Raw genomic sequence first — 21,380 nt, 5'->3', positions numbered from 1 at the left:
ACCTGCAGTGACCTGATATCCTAATCTAATCCCATATCACTTTAGACCCTTCCAATTCACGTTCCCATCCAGATGCTTTTTTAAATGTTGGCATTGTACCCACCTCCACCATTTCCTCTTGCAGCTCATTCCATGCATGCATTGTCCTCTGTATGAAAACAATTGCCCCGCAGGTTCCTTTCAGAACTTTGTCCTCTCACCTTAAACCTATGCCCTCTAGTTTTGGTCTCCCCTACCCTGAGAAAAAGACCTTGGCTTTTACCCTACCCATGCCCCTCATGACTTTATGCCTCTATGAGGTCACCCCTCAGCCTCTGACATTCCAAGGAAAAAAAAAGCCCCAGCCTATTCAGCCTTTCCTTATAACTAAAACCTCCAATCCCAGCAACATCCTTGTAAATCTTTTCTGAACCCTTTCAAGTTTAACAACAACTTTCCTTTGACATAGATTCATGGAGATGTACAGCACGGAAACAGACCCTCCTGGTCCAACTCGCCCATGCTGACCAGATATCCCAACCCAATCTAATCCCATCTGCCAGCACCTGGCCCACATCCCTCCAAACCTTTCCTATTCATATACCCATCCAGATGCTTTTTAAATGTTGCAATTATAGTAGATGCTCCTGAAAAAAGCAGAAAATAGTATAGAATTGTTAGAAATGGGTTGCCTTACTTTACCTGAAGAAATTTAGTGAGAGTTCCAGACCAAAAGTATTTGGTCAAAATCTTGAAGGGGTCCTTTGAAGCTGAAAAAAGTTTAAGCTCGTTGGTAGGAAAGCTTCAGCAAGAGACTATCAGATTTGCAAGTCTGGGAATTGAAGCCAAAGTTTTAAAGTCCTTTAGGAGACGTAGAGAAGGGAATTCTCTCTGGTATGAGTCCAGTAAAGCAGTTCATTTGGGATTAATTGGATTCTATCTTTATTGGGGTTAAACATGTTAAATACAGAGGAACTTTGATTATCCGAATATCAGATTATCCGGCAAGATTGCGATGTCCCGATGCTCGGCTAAACTGTTATCTGGCATTCGATTATCCGGAATTCAATTAACTGAATGGAATACTCCTCACCTGTGTCCTTCGGATAATCAAGGTTCCTTTGTGTGTAATATGCAAATAGTTTCATTTATTCTATTTTAACTTATTTTCTTTTACATGTACACTTTTATTGTTAAATTCGGATCTGCAGCATTGCATGCCTGTGTTTCGGTGAGGGGCCACCTTGCTAACATTAAAAAGAAAACCAAAAATATTATTTATCAGTATGGTATCTGACTTGTCCTGTAATAGCATCAGCTGGGATCATGAGAATTGAGGACATTTAGTGGGATTTTTGACTCCACCAGATTCAAGACAGATCTGTGTCTGTCTTTTCCAAATAATAGCTGTTTCATTGTTCTGGACATAACACAGCTATATTGGAGAATTTGAAGATGACTTTGAATGTTGCTCAGAGATTGCTGGAAATGGAAATTTTATTAGTGAATTATTCAAAATCTTTGATAAAATCTAAACTGAGAAGGGTAACATATCTTTAATGTAAAAGTAAAAATAGAATTTGGTAAAGGTGATATACTTCAAGTGATTATCTGACATTTAGAATTGGGAGAAAAGAAACCTGAAATTAGAATGCCACAGCTGTATTTAGTTAAAATATACCTAGAAATTAGACGAGTTAAAAGAGAGACAGAAAATGTGGGACATAGAGATAAGAAAACTTGAATTGGAAAGGGAGGAAAACAGGGAAATGGAATTAAAAAGATTTAAACTTCATAGGGTTAGGGAGCTTAGGGGACATGAGTTGGCCAAAGAAAAGCTTAAGAGTAAAGACAGAAGGAAGACATAGTGGTTCTGATGAATATGATGATTCCAATGAGGGATTTGATTTATCTAAAAACCTGTGATTAGTGTCTTTATTCAATGAGAATGGATTTGAAAGGTATTCTGCTTTGTTTGCAAAGATTGCTGAACAGATAAAAGTGACCAAGTGGGATTTGGAACTTCATTTTGCGATGTTTTGACAGGTACCGCTACACCTGTTTCACAAAAGAACAATCCATAGAGTACAAAACTGATAAAGGGTCTCTTGTGAGCTAGGTCTGAAGTTTATCAAAAACAATTTAAGATGAAAGAAACAATCCTAATCAGATATTTGTCAAGTGTAAAAGGGAGAAAGAAACAGTGTGAAGTCAGTTATTTGGATCGTTTAAGCTGGATAACAATTTTGAAAACACACTGTATGTTCTTCAGAGTCTGGCTACTGTTCAGGAGTGTCCACTGCTCCTGGTGGCGTTGCTGATATCAGAGTGCTGGCTGGCAGGACTTCCTCCCCAGTGGTCCACCTCAAGTCAGTTAACAGTTTAATGGCAGAATTGTTAACAACAGCTACAAAAAGAGAAAAATAGGTGATGATTATGATCTGATTTTGTTGAACTTAATGTTGAACATGGAAGCCTGTGAAGTGATTCATAGTTGGTATTCCCCAAAATTAAGTTGTACTTCTTTGCAGTAGTGTAGGATGTCGAGATCAGCGTAGGAATGGTAAGGAGAATTAAAAATTTGTGTAATTAAAAAGTGAAGATCAGATTTGAGGACACAATGAATTGATCAAATTGATCATTTAATCTGCCTTTGGCTTCCCTCACCTTTGTGAGGACCAAATCTGGTATGTTAGGGTTTTGGCAATCTAAGCTGTAGAAGAAAAAGAAGTTTAAACCAAAAAAGAGTGAATTTAAGATCAGAACCAACAAGAAGCAAAGAAATTAAACATTCAATTTAGAAACATAATGCAGGAAGGTCAAAATTACTGGGAGTGGTGGGATGGAAAAGTAAATAAAACTGCTCAGTGTCATTATTAGTTTGAAGACCTCGTGGATCACATTTATATTCTGGAAAAAAGGATGCATACAGCCCAACCATTAACACAGACATGATTAAAACCTAAATATTAATTAAGAAAGCTTCACAGTAAAACAATGGAATTTATCCTTTATAATTTCTGCCATTAAAACTTGTTAGCCCTTGCTAAAAGGGTTGAGGGGAATAATTTCAGAAAATAGTGGAAGCTGGGTGAAGTGAATGAACGCATCTATTAGTTAAACTACATTGACAATCAATAGACATTCCTGAACTACTTGAAAATAAATAATGTTAATAATGCTTACCCAAATTTGTGTACTTATTGTGTACTAGACAACTTAAGTGTTGTGTCATGAAAGCTACTTTTTAAATGGCTCTTCTACTGAGATCTGTGTTTTATTAAATTTATGATATGAATGTGAGGGGATACTTCACAATGATGGGTCTCTTTGCAAGTGTGTCTGGATCTCATCGCAACAGTCTCTGGATCTCATCATTGTTGCATTGCCAATGGGTAGTGCTTCCAAGCTCAAGATCAGTTTTTTAAAAAGGGTTTACCTTATCTCAAAAAACAGAATATCTCACCATCAAGAACAAAGCCTAGAAATTACTGTTGGCAACTTGGAATGTGGGCTTATTTTTTTACTGTAGAATATATGATGTTTTTCATGAAACCAAGAAATGCAGATACTGAAAATCTAGAACAAAAACAGAAATTGCTGGAAAAATCCAGCAGGTCTGGCTGCATCTATGGAGAGAAAACAAGAGTCAACATTTCAGGTCCAGTGACCTTTCATTAGAACTGTTCTGAAGAAGAATCACTGAACCTGAATCTTTTAACACTGTTTTCTCTCCCCAGATGCTGCCAGACCTGCTGGGTTTCTCCAGCAATTCCAATTTTTGGTTGATATTAATAATGTTTACTTAATATGAATTGTGATAACCTTATAAATGCTGTTTATTGCAAATCGTAATTTGTAGTTTAACTGATCAACTGATACGGGGTGAAAAATAAAGCAGTTGCAATTATTTTAAATAACTTGATCTTATTGACTGTAATGGTGAATGAAAAGAGATTTCCTTTTCGTTATGCTAACATTGTAAATGGTGGCTTGAATTGAGAAAACCAATAAATTGGCCTTTCTCAAATGTACATTTTAAGTTTTACAGCTGCTATGGGTAGCCTAGCAATATCTAGAAGTGTCTATACCCATTAGTGATCTATTGAGTTCCTATTACATTAATGCTGATTTTATATCAGCCATTAGATGTTAATATGTTACTGTTGAATGAAGTCAGCCACAATAAATATTGCAGCACTTTGCACATTGACCTGGCATAAAACTGTAACTTTTCAGGAACTGCTTTCATATCATAAGCTTCGAGGTACTACAATGTTAACAAAGTTAATGTACAACACTCCAAGAGACACATTTAATTTAATTCAGTAATTGTTTATATTTGATTGCAAGAATGTAGTTTGTTCAAAGTGTGTGCTTTCAGTCAAAAAGAAAAGTCTCAGTAATATATAGAACATAGAACATTACAGCACAGTACAGGCCCTTCAGCCCTCGATGTTGCACCACCTGTGAAACCAACTTGAAGCCCATCTAATCTACACTATTCCATTTTCATCCATATATTTTTCCAATGACTATTTAAATTCCCTTAAAGTTGGCGAGTCTACTACAGTTGCAGACAGGGTGCTCCATGCTCCTCCAAACTACCTCTGACATCTGTCCTATATCTATCACCCCTCAACTTAAAGCTACGTCCCCTTGTACTAGCCATCACTATCCGAGGAAAAAGGCTCTCACTGTCCACCCTGTCTAACCCTCTGATTATCTTATGTCTCAATTAAGTCACCTCTCAACCTTCTTCTCTCTAACGATAAATGCCTCAAGTCCTTCATCCATACCAGGCAACATCTTAGTAAATCTCCTCTGAACCCTTTCCAAAGCTTCCACATCTTTCCTCTAATGAGGTAACGAGAACTGTATGCAATAATCCAAGTGTAGCCGCACCAGAGATTTGTACAGCTGCAACATGATCCCGTGGCACCGAAACTCAGTCTCTCTCCCAATAAAAGTGAACACACCATATGCCTTCTTAACAACCCTATCAACCTGGGTGGCAACTTTCAAGGATCTATGTACGTGAACACCAAGATCTCTCTGCTCATCTACACTACCAAGAATCTTACCATTAGTCGAGTACTTTTTATTCCTGTTGCTCCTTCCAAAGTGAACCACTCACACTTTTCTGCATTAAACTCTATTTGCCACCTCTCAGCCCTGCTCTTCAGCTTATCCATTTCCTTCTGTAACCTGTAGCATCCTTGAGCACTATGCACAACCCTACCGACCTTAGTGTTATCCACAAATTTCCTAAGCATCCTTCTATGCCCTCATCCAGGTGATTTATAAAAGTGGCAAACAACAGTGGCCCCAAAACTGATCCTTGCGGTACACCAGTAGTAACTGAACTCCCGCATGAACATTTCTCATCAACCACCACCCTCTGTCTTCTTTCAGCTAGCCAATTTCTGATCAAAACCAATAAATCACCCTCAATCCCATACCTCTATATTTTGTGCAATACCGTGGGGATTCTTATCAAATGCTTTACTGAAATCCATATACACCACATCAACTGGTTTACCCTCATCCAACTGTTTGGTCACCTTCTCAATGAGTTCAGTAAGGTTTGTGAGGCACAACCTATCCTTCACAAAACTGTGTTGACTATCCCTAATCAACTTATTCCTTCCTACACGATTATAAGTCCTGTCTCTTATAACCTTTTCCAACATTTTACCCACAACCGAAGCAAGGCTCGCTGCTCTATAATTACCAGGGTTGTCTCTACTCCCCTTTTTGAACAAGGGGACAACATTTGCTATCCTCCAGTCTTCTGGCACTATTTCTATAGACAATGACAACCTAAAGATCAAAGCCAAAGGCTCGGCAATCTTCTCTCTGGCTTCCCAGAGAATCTTGGATAAACCCCATCTGACCCAGGGGATTCAACAGTTTTCACACTTTCCAAAATTGCTAATATCTCCTCCTTGTGAACCTCCGTCCCACCTAATCTAGTAGCCTGTATCTCAGTATTCTCCTCAACAACATTGTCTTTTCCCAGCGTGAATACTGATGAAAAATATTCATTTAGCGTTCCTCCTATCTCCTCAGAATCTACACACATATTGTTTGATATTCACTTTGAAAGTTTCGGAATTGTTTGAACACAGCATCCAGTCAAATCATGAAATGTTGTGAAGAATACTGATTTCTGCTTCAATATCCTTTTTCTTTATTCCCGTCAGTTTTATTTTCAATAGTTTTGCTTAACCAGTGAGCGATGATTACATACTGGCCTTTGAAAGTCTTTGAGTGTAAAAGTGTTGTAAACTAAAAAAATGAGTGAACATACACCATATTAAACAGAACTGAAACAAATGACATCGGTGCTTCTGAGATCAGTGTCAGGACCAACAAGATATTGGTCCAAGCTTGAACTTGCCAACTGAGCAACCAGTTCAGCTAAGCAGTTGCAAATTGTCATTATGCTGTTGAGTGCATACAGGGCAAATTCAGTACATCTTTTCAATCCATTGTCTGATCACTGACACTGTTGCTTCAGTGACATTCATAAAATTTTCCCCTTTTCTTAAGTCTTTATTCTGAATAATTTGCTGATAAGTAAATTCTGGGCCCTTATATGTAATGGAAGGTGGATGCTGGATGGGAAGAGTCAGTTTTCACGTCTTCCAATGTGTGACATATAGAACAGCAAGTGAAGAATCCTGCATAAATGCTAGTGCAGTAGGAATTAGAATATTGAATTATTTCACTGGATTTCAGAGGATGATAAATGTAATTGTTTATCCCATCTTGACTGAGAATTAGGTTCTAAACTAAATGAAACTATTAGTACCCATTGTTGATCCTATTATTGTTTGAGCTAGATTCTCAGTTAAGAGGACATCTCATGAACTACAAATTGCAGTCAAAAAATCATTTTCATGGTAGCTAATGTTTCACAAAGTTAACCTGTTTGCTAAGAACACTAAAATTCAACAAAATTATCTGGGATGTCAATATGTGTGAGTGGACTATTTGTGAAGCACATAAGAAACTATTCATGGCAGAGGTCATCTCCAGCTGAAGGCTACTACCTTGAAAGTGCAGGCTGCAGTGATAAATCTCCTCAAGGGAGGGAGAGAGTGAGTGAAAGTGCATGTTCTTGCTGGGATAGCATCTTGAGTAATGCAGTATGTTAGACATTAACATTCTTACCACAGAGGGTTAAGACATGCATATGTGTTGAGTGAATTGTTATCTCAGCTGTGATATCGTTTTTAAAACGTGTAGTGGAAGCTAAGAACTTCCACAGGTGGAACAAGGGTTATAGTTGAATTCATCTTGCATATCAGCCAGTGATCAGTTTGAGTAAAATAAATGGTAACCCTAATGCTAGATAGAGCATGAAAACCAAATGAGAAGCGTTGGGGGAATCAATTTTTCAAGTGGCAATGGTATCCTCATCTACAGAAAAAAATAGAAATTTGAACAGACTATGAATATTCAACAGAGCTTTGGAATGGGGAAGAACAGAATTCAGACATGTTTCCCAATCTTTCCATCCAATACATGAGCTATACTTAATTAGAAAATCGGGTAAAAATCTGTTGCACTAAATCTGCAATATTTAGCCCCCCAGTCAATTGTGACAGATTTGTCAATGGCACAGTGAGCTAAACAATTCAAGCATATGAACCAAAAGTAAATTACGCATGTGCTTACTGAAAATACAAAGTCCGAATTTGCACATTCTGTTACTAGTGATCATAAAAACTGTCTGTGTGAAGCATGAAGATTTGGGAGGGTAGGAATCCTTGAAAAAAGTGAAAAGAGTGCTGTGTAGCTTCAAACGTGAGGTTAAAGCTTGCGTTTATGGAGAACTCTCAATCTTTCCCCCGGAATGGCATTTGTTCATTCAGTAAATTTTCTTCAACAAAAGGGAACATTTTTTAAAGCCTTTTCAGTGTCTTCTGAGAGTTTCCTGTGGTTTGTGATTTAATCAGTGGGGCCCCCCGCCTGCTGTAGAATTATTCACAAAAATGGATTCTCTTCTCTCTCCCAGCCTAATCTGCTTTTAATTTGGTATGGATTTGTTTTCAATATGATCTGTGTTAGCTATTGAATGTAAATGATTGCAGTTATTACAGAAGATGCATTATTTTAATCTGTCTACAAGAGAAATTATATTCTGATGAATGTACAAGCTATCGAAAATTGTGATGAAAGACAGAAATCTTGCCTCAGTTATTCTCTTGGGTCATATTACTAATCTCTGTCCCCACCCCATTGACTTTAACAAAATGCATGCCATTTCTCATGATATGTCTAAATTCTTATTGATTAGACCAACTGGACAGCATTACTTGCAAACAAACTAAAAGAATGCTTTTTGAAGTTGTGTAAGAGCTACAGTCTGTTGGGTGTTATGTGTGATAGGATGTGTCCTCATTGCATTCACATATGTATGGACTATCCAAGATGCACAAAAGTGATGTCCCGTTATGCCCTACCTTGTTTCACCATTTCATAAACTGGTCGAATGCATAGATTCTATGCATAGAATTTCTGCAACTGGTTTGAACACGTTTTTATAGTAAAGGATTCCTTCACATTTGTAAAGAACATACACAGCTTGTGTATTGATAGCAACATAGTGTCCACGTGTTTATTTATCATTACTAACCTATACACCTAAGGAAGCCAAATACTTCTGCACTGCAGTTCTAAATCATAGTGATCTAAACCTGGTATCATTGTGTGAATTAGTATTAATTGAACTTTTGAACTCAACAAACTAGTAGGCAGTTGAGTTCAATTTTAGCAACACCATATAGAACCAATTACATTGGAGTTGGCATGGGATCTCCATTAGGCCCAGCTCCCCTCTCAAACATCTTTGTTGCATTCCATGACAAATGATTGATGTTTAACCACCTATTCCTTGCATATTTCCAATGTGTAGATGATACAGTTGTTATATTTGAATTTACAGCTGCATGTAAGAACCACCTTATAAGTCTGAATGGGCTTCATCCTGCGCTCGAACTCACCCTTGAAATCCCTTGGCATCCCAGTCAACTAATCAAGTAGGGGTCTCTCCTACTGTCAACTGCAAACCTACAGTCATAGGTTATTGTACACATAGGGATTCCAGCAGTTCCATGTGAATTGCCATATAAAATTGACCTTTCAGATTCAAAAAGGTAAAGTTGCCATTGTCCTAGTGGAGCGGAAGCTGCTCTCTCATTACAGAGAGATGGCTGGTGATGGTTTAAGCTGAGAGTAAAGGCTGAAAAGACATGATCTTCATGGAAACCTCATAAAGTAACAAAAGTGGAATTTTCCACTAATGAGGTAATGGTGTAATGCCAGGTATGTAGGCTATGTCCCAAAGATTGGCAAATCAGATCAAACAGCATATTCCTTCTGCTGTTTGAAACAAGCAACATACTGACACAATCAACTAGCCTATGCTTACCAAGCTCTCAAGTGTGTCCAATATTAAGTGTGATTCTGCAATTGGGTAACATTTGCAGTATAATCCTGTGTGTATGAAGAGTTATGGTGGTAGCCAATTTAGGTTCATCGGTTGGTCTTGCTAAATGGTGCACCTGTATGTACTTGAAGCTACATATATTTATACATTGGCTACTATTCCTTGCGGGCAGGAAGAACATGTACACACAACAAAACAGGTGATAGCCATTCTCTTGTTCATTTCTCACTGCAATGCCTTGTTTAAAATTTTAAAAACCTGGTAGTTAACTGCTGTCATAATTACCTGATACTTCTCCAAGTTTCATGTCCCTCAAGCAGAGTTCACTTGTCTACCAATCAACATATTCCTCTCATGCAGGATCAATGTTCTTTTTCCTTTACTTTGGTATTTCTTGCTAATTGTCCTGAAGAGTACAACATGTAAAGTTTCAACAAAATGTCTCTTTTTCCAGCAGTATCTATTAATGGTAATTTTCCAATTTGATACTTCTCAGCTATGAGCCTACATAACCATTGAATCTATACTAATGTTATTATAGTTGCCTTGAACTATCAGACTTTGTATTTGCACAGCGCTTTATGTTCATGACTTTGTCTAATCACTTAACTGTCATGCTGTCAGCACAGATAATTACTTCCAGCAAGTTATCACACTGACATTCAAATACAATATGCACAGTTGACAGAATCTTTCAAAATATTTTGTTTGGTTAATAGGATTTCCTATTAGCAAGACTCATGCTTTCAGATTTTAAGATAGTTTTGGGGAATATTGAGCGATAAGTCTGAAAAAAAACTTTTTTTGAATGTCATGAAAAGTTTGTTCCGTCAAGAGAACTCATAAAAAGATTTTGCATATTTAGTACGGTTTTCATTCTGATCTTGTAATGTTAAACTTTGAGATCCCTCACAAACACTAGGTGCCAGCTTGGGGATGGTAGGCTTACTGCAGTTAACCATTTAAAGGAAAAAATGTTGTCATCACAATCAGACATGATTTGAATTTTTAAAATTATGTATATCTATTTATAACTGTGCACACTTGGGAAGACTGTTTCTGTAAAGATGAGTTTATATGTTAGACAATATAATCTGAACAGATCAGTTGCTTAGTTCTTGAAGTAATAAAGTGTAAATGCTATTTGTGTGATCGGTCAGTTGACTCTTGGATTTTCTTAAGTGGAAATCATTTACTTGAAAGAAGTGGAACAAAAGTGAAAATCAAGTGGAAAATCTTTGGCTACTCTGACAAAATTTCCTGTCAATAAATTCAAAAGTCGAATGGTAGATTACTTAGACAGGCTTGCATGCTTTCCTTTTTGTTACAAAAAGAGCAAAATATGATGGATAAGTTACGATTCAATAAGATATAACCTTGGTTTTAGACTGACCAATTTTTATGCATCTTAAGGATGCATCTCTGGCTAGGTCATTATTGCTTGCTGATTCCTATGGGTCCTTGGGTAATAGGATTGATTAAGAAGGTATTGATTATAGTACTCCTTAGGTGCCGACTGCAGCAATTATCTGTTATCCAGTCACATATTTATTTACTTTGTCTTCCCAATAGTGTCTTAAAAGAGGTGTATGCATCATTCAATCCTGAAGCAGTGGTCTGCCAGCTAGGAGCAGATACTATTGCTGGAGACCCAATGTGTTCCTTTAATATGACACCAGTTGGAGTGGGAAAGTGCCTGCGTTACATTCTGAACTGGGAATTGCCAACTCTGGTCTTGGGAGGAGGTGAGTCCAATTGTCCTTTGTTGCAACATTTTCAATAAATGCAGAGGCATAAACGTTATGCAATGTATTAGCATTGATACATATGTTTTGACATGTTTTAAAAATGATTCAACATAGTTTTGCATTTGGGAGTTTTTTTTATATCTATGTATGATATTTTAAAGCAAAATTCCGTTATAATACCTGTAAATAAATGCATGACAAAGTATGGAACTGAAGGAAACTAGCCAGAAAGGCTCAGTAGCCAACTGTTCCAGCTTGTACTGTGTTGAATTATCTGATTCTCATTGAAGCAATGGTGGAACTCTTGCAAACTTGGTCAGAATCCTTGAGTGAGGTAAATAAGATACGTAGGGGGATACTAGTCTTCATTCTTAGCAGTGATGTGTTCTGGGTAATATGTGGGTTTTGGATTACGGGAGGATTTGAGTTAATCAATGATACAGTCAAGATTAAATGAATAAATTATTTTGTCTTGGTATGAAATTTGAGTTCCGATCCATCCAACATTAATGGATGTAACCTGATAAGGCAATCAATAATGTTGTTGAGTCAATTTAGCGTGTTGGATCTAGAAAAGAACTGGTGCTCATGATCCAAGTATTATACCTTGAACACATTGTGCCAGCTCAGGAGAAACTGTTGCTAATGTTACCGACAGAGAAGGAGACATAAACTGAATTCCTTTACTTTTCTTCTCTTTTGTCTGTAAGCAGTTATTTGAAATTGTTTTTTTTTCTCTGTTTTGAAATTGACTGTGGCATGTTTCCCCCAAACTATACATTTGGAAGACGGACTCAAAATAAGCTTGCTTCTGGGTTCACTCAAAAGTATGCTTTATTGGTCCATTCGAACTGGAGGTTTTCACACACATACTCAAGCATAAGGGGAAAGGAAAAAAATGGAAACAGTTTACAATTAAAAATCTCTTTTAAAAAGGGAATTAAAGATATGGGTGTTAATTTGCATGATTTTTTTCTGTGTCCTTTGAAGATTATTTACTGTCTGTAGGAAGCTGTTTTTAGGTGGCTGCGTTAGCTGAAGTTGCAGTATTCCTTTTAAAATTTATGTAGGCCAAGCAGAATGATGTTGGTGTACAAACCAATCCCCATGTAATAAAGCAAAGAAGATGCTGGCCAATTCAATTTCTGTTTCACTTATATCCAGAGATGGAAAGAAATAAAGTCTTTTCTTGCCCTCTTTCATCAGTCTATTTTCAGCCTTTTTAGATCTAGGTCACTTGTACTTTATTGTCTCAATATAGACAGGTTATTTCAGCCTTTTTGGATGTTCAGGGCTTCAACTGTCTGAATCTTAACAGAACCTTTCTGGTTCCTTTTTGGATTTATATTCTTGTTGTCTGCTACGGATTATCTGGGCACAGGGCCTGGGATTTTACCAAACCGTTTTTCATTGATGTAGCAAATTTCCTGTCTCTTTTCATTCTCTCTTTGGGCTTCTAGTTTTTATTCAGTACCTTTTGCTGAAAAATTTGTTTTTGCTCCTTTTAATTAGAAGTTTTTGACTGTGATAATTAATCTGGGTAAGGTAGTTTGAGGTTCTGACTTCTGTCTGTTCCAAATATGAACCGAGGCACAGATATTGGGTAAGAATCTTGTTTTGCCACACTGGGTACTTACATCTGTATTCTCCAAGTCATAAACCTCAGCTGTCTAATGTTCAGAGAGGCTAATGTTTCACAGGTTAAGTTTGTCTTTTCTATGCAAGTCTCTGTATTGAAATTTGTCACAAATTAAGGAAATTTACTGCATTGCTGTTTCTTGGTTTAATGATCGTTTAAACCACTGAATCTTTCTTCTTGGCTTCCAATTGGATTATAAGGTTCAATTCAGTTTGGTTTCTGAGATTTCGATCTTGTGTCAAATTTTGGCTCATTTTGCAATGGTTTGACCTTGGACTTGAGACTCCAATTTCTGTTGTTGACAGGGAGAGGGAGCTAATCTTGTATTTCTCCCCTTTGGTCTGTAACCAGAAGATTTTTGTATTACTTAAAAATTGTTTTCCTGTAGAAATGTTTCCCGAGAGCCTCCTGGAGTTTTGTTGTGTCACCAGTTAGATCCATAGCAGACTTTGATGTTAACAATAGACTAGTTTTTTTCCTGAGTCTGAGGCAAGGGTTAAGAAATGTTAATTTAAGCTAAGACTAGAGGAATTTTGATCATGTAACAGGTCCATTAAACAGTCACTTACAACTTAACAATTGATGCCTGTGTCTCTGGCCAGTCGGTCCAGTATTCAACCATGGAGATAAATGGGATTATTAGTACCTCAACAAGTACAATGAGGTTAAACCTTTCTGCTCCTGATCAAAACCCACTGTCTATTGTAGCAGCCAGTTGCTGAACTGTTTTTGCCACTTCAGACATGAGTTTTTCAATAGCTCTTTGCCAGACCCTTTAGGTCTGCCTACTGTGCTTTTGTGTTTGCTGACTGCAATATCCAATCATTGCAAGAGTGAGAAATCCGAAAAGGATAGTGCACTTTACTCTAGAAATTGCTGATTGGAACTTTCCATACATTGTAGTCAACTTGTATCATCGGCAGCCATGTCTTGGTACAGCCAAATCCTTCTCAAAATTTAAACAAGATTATATAGCTTTTTAAAGCAGTTCATGACTTGAGTTTCATATCTTGTGGACATGGCCCATTGCTACAGGAAAAACAAAAGGTGAAAGAATTGGAAATCTTCACAATCACCATGACATCAAGCATTTCTTAATATGACAGTGTATAGCAGTATTAGAATGAGACAGTAGTGAATAACATGGTCACTGTGTCTTCTGACTTTCTAGTCAAATAAATTATTTTCATTTGGTTTGCTTTTCTGGTGGAGACAGGAGGCTATAACCATGCAAACACAGCCCGGTGTTGGACATATCTGACTGCCATTATCCTTGGAAAAACACTGTCCTCAGAGATTCCTGATCATGAGGTAAGGCTACAACAGGCTTCATTTTCTTACTATCTGCTGAGTCATTCTGACTAATCAAACCTGGGATTTTGACTCTGAATACTGTTTTGTAGTCAAGTGGCAGTGCAACAATAATGCACTGTTTCTCCTTTTCTCTCAGAATGATAGGCTTGTTCTGAACTGACATAGCTGCATTTGTTTGACTATAAGTAAAGCATTTAGCCATTCTTTAATAATTACTGACGCTTTACTTTTAGGCTTTCTACAACATTTTGACCTTGCTTTTTCTTGATATGACTAGAAATACATAGACTGTAATTCTTTCAAACATTGCATATTTACTATTAGAGTCATAGAGATGTACAGCACGGAAATGGATCCTTCAGTTCATGCCGACCAGATATCCCAACCCAATCTAGTCCCACCTGCCAGTAACCAGTCTGTATCCCTCCAAACCCTTCCTATTCATATACCCATCCAGATGCCTTTTAAATGTTACAATTGTTGCAATCCACCACTTCCTCTGGCAGCCCATTCCACACACTCACCACCCTCGCCTGTTCAACTTCTCCCTATAGCTCAAATCCTCCAGCCCTGGCATCATCCTTGTAAATCTTTTCTGAACTATTGGTGATACGTTGATACCATATAAATACAGTTTCATACTTGTCTTACCATTTCTTTTCCCCAAATTTTCTTGTTTCTTGACAAAAATGAGCAAAGCTACTTACTATGAAAAATAAAAGATTTGGTTGTCTGACATTTAAGGGGCAGCTTATACCACAGTTGGACACCCCAACTCATGATCCTAGTTCATTACCGAAAACTCTACCTGCACTAGTGTTACAAATTTTTTCCAGTTACATTATACTTTTTCATACATCTGGGTTCATTGTCACTGCACTAAATCAGAACATTGAACAATACACACAATTTTGTTGTGCATAAAAAGAGCTCTGGATCTTGACCTTTCTCTTGCATTAAAGAATGTCCCGTCAACAATGCCCTAAGTGTAAGATTAAACATTATGTTTCAGATTCAAGTGTGCAAGTGGCTGAATTTAAGTAAGTCTAGGCAAAAATGGTTGAGGCCTGCCTTTTTGCCAGTATGACAGTTGACACCCTTGAGTGGAAGAAAGTGAGGACTGCAGTTGCTGGAGAGTCAGAGTTAAAAAGTGTGGCACTGGAAAGGCACAACAGGTCAGGCAGCATCCCAGGAGCAGGAGAGTTGACATTTCAGACATGAGTCCTTCATTAGGATCTCTCAAAATTATAACTTCTTTGCCTTCTCCCCCGTTTTTCCTGAGTAAACTTTACCTACAGAGGCGAAGTATTGAAAGAGATCGGGAACCAACATCAGTACCCAGCCCCTGCCTAGGCTGTGCACTCTCCTGCGCTTTCTCGACCTTGCTTCGGGTTTTCTGCACTACTTTCACTAATGTCACTGGCTTAGCCTCTTGTCCCACATCTTTTCCCATAGTGTCTTTCTTTAACAAACAGCACTGTGACTTTACGTATCCCACCTTCTGGCAGTGAAGACATCTTTTTCAAGTGCCTTCCTAAATCACTGGCACTGTAATTTTCTGTGTCTCACTCCATTGCAATGAAAACACCTGAGGCCTTTCACCTCCTTTTCACCCTCTTGGGCTTCTTTTTCCACCTATGGTAAACTATTACCAGTGTTCTCTACTGTTTGTTTTGTAGTGTAGGATCTCCTCTTCTCCCAATTTCTATCCCTCACAGGATGAAATTCTTGCCGGAAGCTAAAATTTGCCTTATACACCAATGTATATTCATCTGCCATCTCTACTGCTCTTCTCGCCTCTTGAACTTTCTGTTCATTCACATGAATTCTTATCATCTCTGGAAGTGAGTTTTTAAACTCCTCCAGCAGAATAACCTCTGCCAGAGCCTCATATGTCTTATCTATTTTTAAGGCCCTCACCCATCTATCGAAATGACTATGTTTAATTCTTTCTAAGTCTGACCTGGTTCCTTCTTTATGTTTCTCGCCTTTCTCTTAACTGCTTATTACCTGCCTCCAGCTCTATAACAATATACTGTTCAAACAAAACACATTATAATTACATCAACTTAATTCCAAAACCATACAGTGGCTGTCATCCTCAGTATCTGTCTTTCAGCTAAAGATCTCCCGGGGTCATCATCTGTCTTTTTACTGTGAAGGTGTTTATGATACGAAAGTCGGTGGAGTGGTGGACAGCGAAGAAGGATGTGGCAGGTTACAGCGGTATATAGATAAGTTGCAGAGCTGGGCAGAAAGGTGGCAAATGGAGTTCAATGTAGCTAAGTGTGAAGTCATTCACTTTGGTAGGAGTAATAAGAAGATGGATTACTGGGCTAATGTTAGGCTACTTGGTAGTGTCAATGAGCAGAGGGATCTTGGTGTCCATGTACACAGATCTCTGAAAGTTGCCACCCAGGTAAATAGTGCTGTGAAGAAGGCATATGGCATACTGGGCTTTATTGGTAGAGGAATTGAGTTCCGGAGTCCTGAGGTCATGTTGCAGTTGTATAAGACTCTGGTGCGGCCTTATCTGGAGTATTGTGTACAGTTCTGGTCGCCATACTATAGGAAGGATGTGGAGGCATTGGAACAGGTGCAGAGGAGGTTTACCAGGATGTTGCCTGGCATGGTAGGAAGATCATATGAGGAAAGGCTGAGGCACTTGGGGCTGTTCTCATTGAAGAAAAGAAGGTTTAGGGGAGATTTGATAGAGGTGTACAAGATGATTAGGGGTTTAGATAGGGTTGACAGTGAGAACCTTTTTCCACGTATGGAGTCAGCTGTTACTAGGGGACACAGCTTTAAATTAAGGGGAGGTTGGTATAGGACAGATGTTAGGGGTAGATTCTTTACTCAGCGGGTTGTGAGTTCATGGAATGCCCTGCCAGTAGCAGTGGTGGACGCTTCCTCTTTATGGTCATTCAAGCAGGCATTGGATAAGCATATGGAGGTTATTGGGCTAGTGTAGGTTAGGTAGGGTTCAGTCGGCGCAACATCGAGGGCCGAAGGGCCTGTACTGCGCTGTATTTTTCTATGTTCTATGTTCTATATGAAAGCAGTACCTTTGATAGAGAGTGTTTCAATGTCTTGGCTCTCAATGGCAGTTACTCTGTCTGATTTTCAAAATGGCTCCCTTTTTTAATATTCCCAATATCAGATTGTCTCATTGGTTCGATGTTAGTAAAACAATAAATTCAAATTCAATTGTGTTTTAATATCCTGGGGCATAATTTAAACTGGTTAAATTTGAATTGTTGTCAAAACAGCAACCAACTCAGGTATCTATTTCACAGCCAAATGATACAGTTTTCAATTTTCCAGTGCACTCTGAGACTGTTATCTAGTCATATGACACAGGTGCTTGTAAGCTCTCAGTGTAGAACAGCATTCACTCTGTCTTAAAGGTACTGTACACACGTTCAACTTCATAAAAATATGCATCACAGTAGCTATGACCTGATAAAGATGGCAGATTATGTTCTCTATATATTAGTGGACCAGATCGGCTACTTAAGACAAGCTTGTAGATTGTGCCCTCCATTTAACATAGAACATAGAACATTACAGTGCAGTACAGGCTCTGCGGCCCTCGATGTTGCGCTGCCCTATCATACTAATCTGAAGCCCAAACCATCTACACTATTCCATGTACGTCCATATGCCTGTCCAATGACGACTTAAATGCACTTAAACTTGGCGAATCTTCTACCGTTGCAGGCAAAGCAATCCATACCCGTACTACTCTCTGAGTAAAGAAACTACTTCTGACATCTGTCTTATACCTATCTCGCCTCACTTTAAAGTTGTGTCCCCTCGTGTTTGCCGTTCTCATACTTGAAAAAAGGCTCTCCCTGTCCACCCTATCTAACCCTCTGATTATCTTGTATGTCTCTATTAAGTCACCTCTCAATCTTCTTCTCTATAACGAGAACAGCCTCAAGGCCCTCAGCCTTTCCTCATAACACATTCCTTCCATACCAGGCAACGTTCTAGTAAATCTCCTCTGCACTCTTTCCAAAGCTTCCACATCCTTCTTATAATGCAGTGACCAGAACTGTACACAATACACCAAGTGTGGCCATACCAGAGCTTTGTACAGCTGCAGCATAACCTCCTGGTTCCGGAACTCAATCCTTCTATTAATAAAGGCCAAAACACTGTATTCCTTCTTAACAACACTGTCAATCTGGGTGGCAACTTTCAGGGATCTGTGTACATGGACACTGAGATCTCTCTGTTCATCTGCATTCCCAAGAATCTTACCATTAGCCCAGTACTTTGCATTCCGATTACTCCGTCCAACGTGTATCACCTCACACTTGTCCACATTAAACTCCATTTGCCACCTCTCAGCCCAGCTCTTCATCCTATCTATGTCTCTCTGCAACCTACAACATCCTTCGTCACTATCCACAACTCCACCGACCTTCTTGTCGTCTGCAAATTTACTAACCCACCCTTCTAAGCCCTCATCCAGGTCATTTATAAAAATGGCGAACAGCAGTGGACCCAACACCGGCCCTTGCGGTACACCGCTAGTAATTGGACACCAAGCTGAACATGTTCCATCAACTACAACCCTCTGTTTTCTTTCAGCAAGCAAATTACTGATCCAAACTGCTATGTCTCCCACAATCCCATTCCTCCGCATTTTGTACAATAGCCTACTGTGGGGAACCTTATCGAACGCCTTGCTGAAATCCATATACACCACATCAACCGGTTTGATCACTTTGTCAAAAAAGTCAATAAGATTCGTTAGGCATGACCTGCCCTTCATAAAAACGGTGCTGACTGTCCCTGATCATGCTAGCGTTTTAGTTGGGGCGGTGTTTGCTCAGTTGGCTGGGTGGCAGGTTTGCCCTGCAGAGTAATGCCAATAGTGCAATTTCAATTCCCATACTGACAGACATCACCATGAAGGTCCCACTTTCTCAACTTGTCCTTCATCTGAGACATAGTGACCCTCATGTTAAACTCATTACCAACCATTTCTTTAATAAGAGGGCAGCTGAATGGCCCTTTGGGACAATGGTAATTTTACATGCACTTTAATCCAAATTTATTAAATTTGGACTTAAACTTATATACCAGGATCCTTAAATTTATATTCCATGTGCATGTACTCTGCTCAATAAAGCTGCAGGTGATTCAATGCCATTACTAATCCAATTGCTTTCATAGTATTTTACAGAATATGGGCCTGATTACGTACTGGAAATCACCCGAAGCTGTCGGACTGACCAGAATGATCCCCACCGGATTGAGCAGATACTTAGCATGATCCGAGGTAAGGAAAGTATAGTGTCTTGAAATTCGGATAAGCATGTGAACCTATGCCAGACAGCAGACTGTGTGTGTGTGTATGAGCAGTACTGCAACAATCTGCTCTGGAAGCTGCAAGAGAGCAACCCATACTCGATTTAATAATAAATAATGAGCCAGATTTAATTAACACCCTAAAGATGTTAGGTGTTTCCAGTAGTGATCATAGTATGATCAAGTAAATTGACAAGTTTGAAAGGGGGAAGAAAAGTGAAACAGCTGGAAAGTTTTAGGATTTAGGTGCAGTTAACTTCAGCAGGATAAAACAAAGGTGGTCTACTAAACTCGGTAAATCTGATTCTGAGAAAAGTGACAGAAGATCAGCTGTGGCATTCAAAATAGTTTTACCATGCTAATGTTTATCACGAAGGAGTAGGGGCTCTAACCTGCCAAAAATAAATTCATTGAAGACTGAACAGGGTTGAAATCACAGTAACAGTAATAGAAACATAATTCCTAAAATTTCATGCTTCACACCCTGTACTGAAACAGCTCTTATCAAAGTCACAAATGATATCCTATGACAAGGTGAAAGATAAAAGATTCTTATATAGTCAGTCTGTAAGCTTTGGCAAAGTTGGCAGCACCATTTTCCTTAACACTGTACCTAAACTTAGCGGACTGCTTTTTTGGCATCCAGTACTGGTTGAGCAGAAATTTCCTCTACCTAAATATAGAGAAAACAAAAACTTAGTCCTTGCTATAATTCTGTTCATTAATCACCAACTTGATTCAACCCCTAGGAATTGGCTTGATATACGAAACATGTTATTCGCAATCTTGATGTCATTTTTGATCTTGAAATGAGGTTCTAATATATATCAGCAAATCAGCAAGCCCACCTATTTCCAACTCTATAAAGTTACCTTCAGGAGCCTTGCCTTAGCTATCTGTTGTTGAAACCTTCATCATGCCTTTGTTACCTCCAAGCTTGATGTTTCTATTGTGTTGCTGGCTGGCCTTCCACATTTCATCCTGCATAAATTTGAGATAATTTAAGACTCAGCTCTCATTTGGGCCAAGTCCCATTTTCTTCTCATCTCTATGCTCACTGACCTATGTTGATTGCCAGGTAAGCAACACTTTCCTTTTAAAATTCTCATCCTTGTTTTCAAATCACTTTGTCGCCTCTCCCCTTCCAATTTTGTTCATGGGAATTGACGTGTAGCAGGCTGGGCCAATGTTTATTATCTGTCCCAAATTGCCCAAGGGGAAGTTAAGAGTCAACCACACTGCTGTGAGCTTGAAGTCACACATAAGCCAGACTGGGTAAGGATGACAGATTTTCTTTCTCAAAGGACATTAGTGAACCAGATGGGATTTTACAATTATCGACAATGGATATATGCTGAAAAGTGTGGCACTGGAAAAGCACAGGAATCCTGATGAAGGCTTATACCCGAAACGTTGACTCTCCTGCTCCTTGAATGCTCCTTTTCCAGCACCAAACTTTTCGACTCTGGCTCTCCAGCATCTGCAGTCCTCACTTTCTGACAGTGGTTAAATGGCATGGTTAAGCTAGCTTTTCTTATTCCAGACTTTTATTGGGTTGAAATTTCATCATTTGCTGTGATGGATCCTTAGAATATTAGCCAGGGTTTGGATTACTAGATGAATGACATTATAAGTACACATTTTCTTCCTTTCTGTAATGCCATCCAATCCTGCAAATGTCTGCGATAATGATACTTCTAAAATTGCAGCAACTTTGAATATTCCAGCTTTGTTCATCATTGGCCACTGTTTCAGCTGGCAATGCCCTGAGTTCTAAAATTCACTCTGTAAACCTTTTTAGCTGACCTTCCCCCATTTGATGCTTCTTAAAATTATCTAATTGGCCTCAATTCCTTTTGTGGCTTTGTACTAAATTTTTCTTTCTAACTCTGCTGTAAAGTGCCGAGGATGTTTAATT

General features: G+C 38.6%; 1 protein-coding gene and 1 long non-coding RNA gene across 2 annotated transcripts in view; one reads left to right on the top strand and one right to left on the bottom strand.

Moving 5' to 3' along the window:
- The window catches only part of LOC140495806 (uncharacterized), a 109,915-nt gene that overhangs the window by 43,332 nt on the left and 45,203 nt on the right, over positions 1 to 21,380 (bottom strand). The gene's annotated exons all lie outside the window — the stretch shown is intronic.
- Positions 1 to 21,380, top strand: part of hdac8 (histone deacetylase 8) — a 79,205-nt gene that overhangs the window by 48,311 nt on the left and 9,514 nt on the right. Inside the window, exons 8-10 of the mRNA XM_072594936.1 lie at positions 11,012 to 11,184; positions 14,043 to 14,137; positions 19,328 to 19,433. Coding sequence (XP_072451037.1) covers positions 11,012 to 11,184; positions 14,043 to 14,137; positions 19,328 to 19,433 — 374 coding nt within the window. The remainder of the gene's footprint in view (positions 1 to 11,011; positions 11,185 to 14,042; positions 14,138 to 19,327; positions 19,434 to 21,380) is intronic.

This window comes from Chiloscyllium punctatum, chromosome 25, assembly GCF_047496795.1.
Source record: "Chiloscyllium punctatum isolate Juve2018m chromosome 25, sChiPun1.3, whole genome shotgun sequence".
In the NCBI taxonomy this organism is placed as follows: domain Eukaryota; kingdom Metazoa; phylum Chordata; class Chondrichthyes; order Orectolobiformes; family Hemiscylliidae; genus Chiloscyllium; species Chiloscyllium punctatum.
This window is presented reverse-complemented; position numbering and strand designations above follow the sequence as displayed.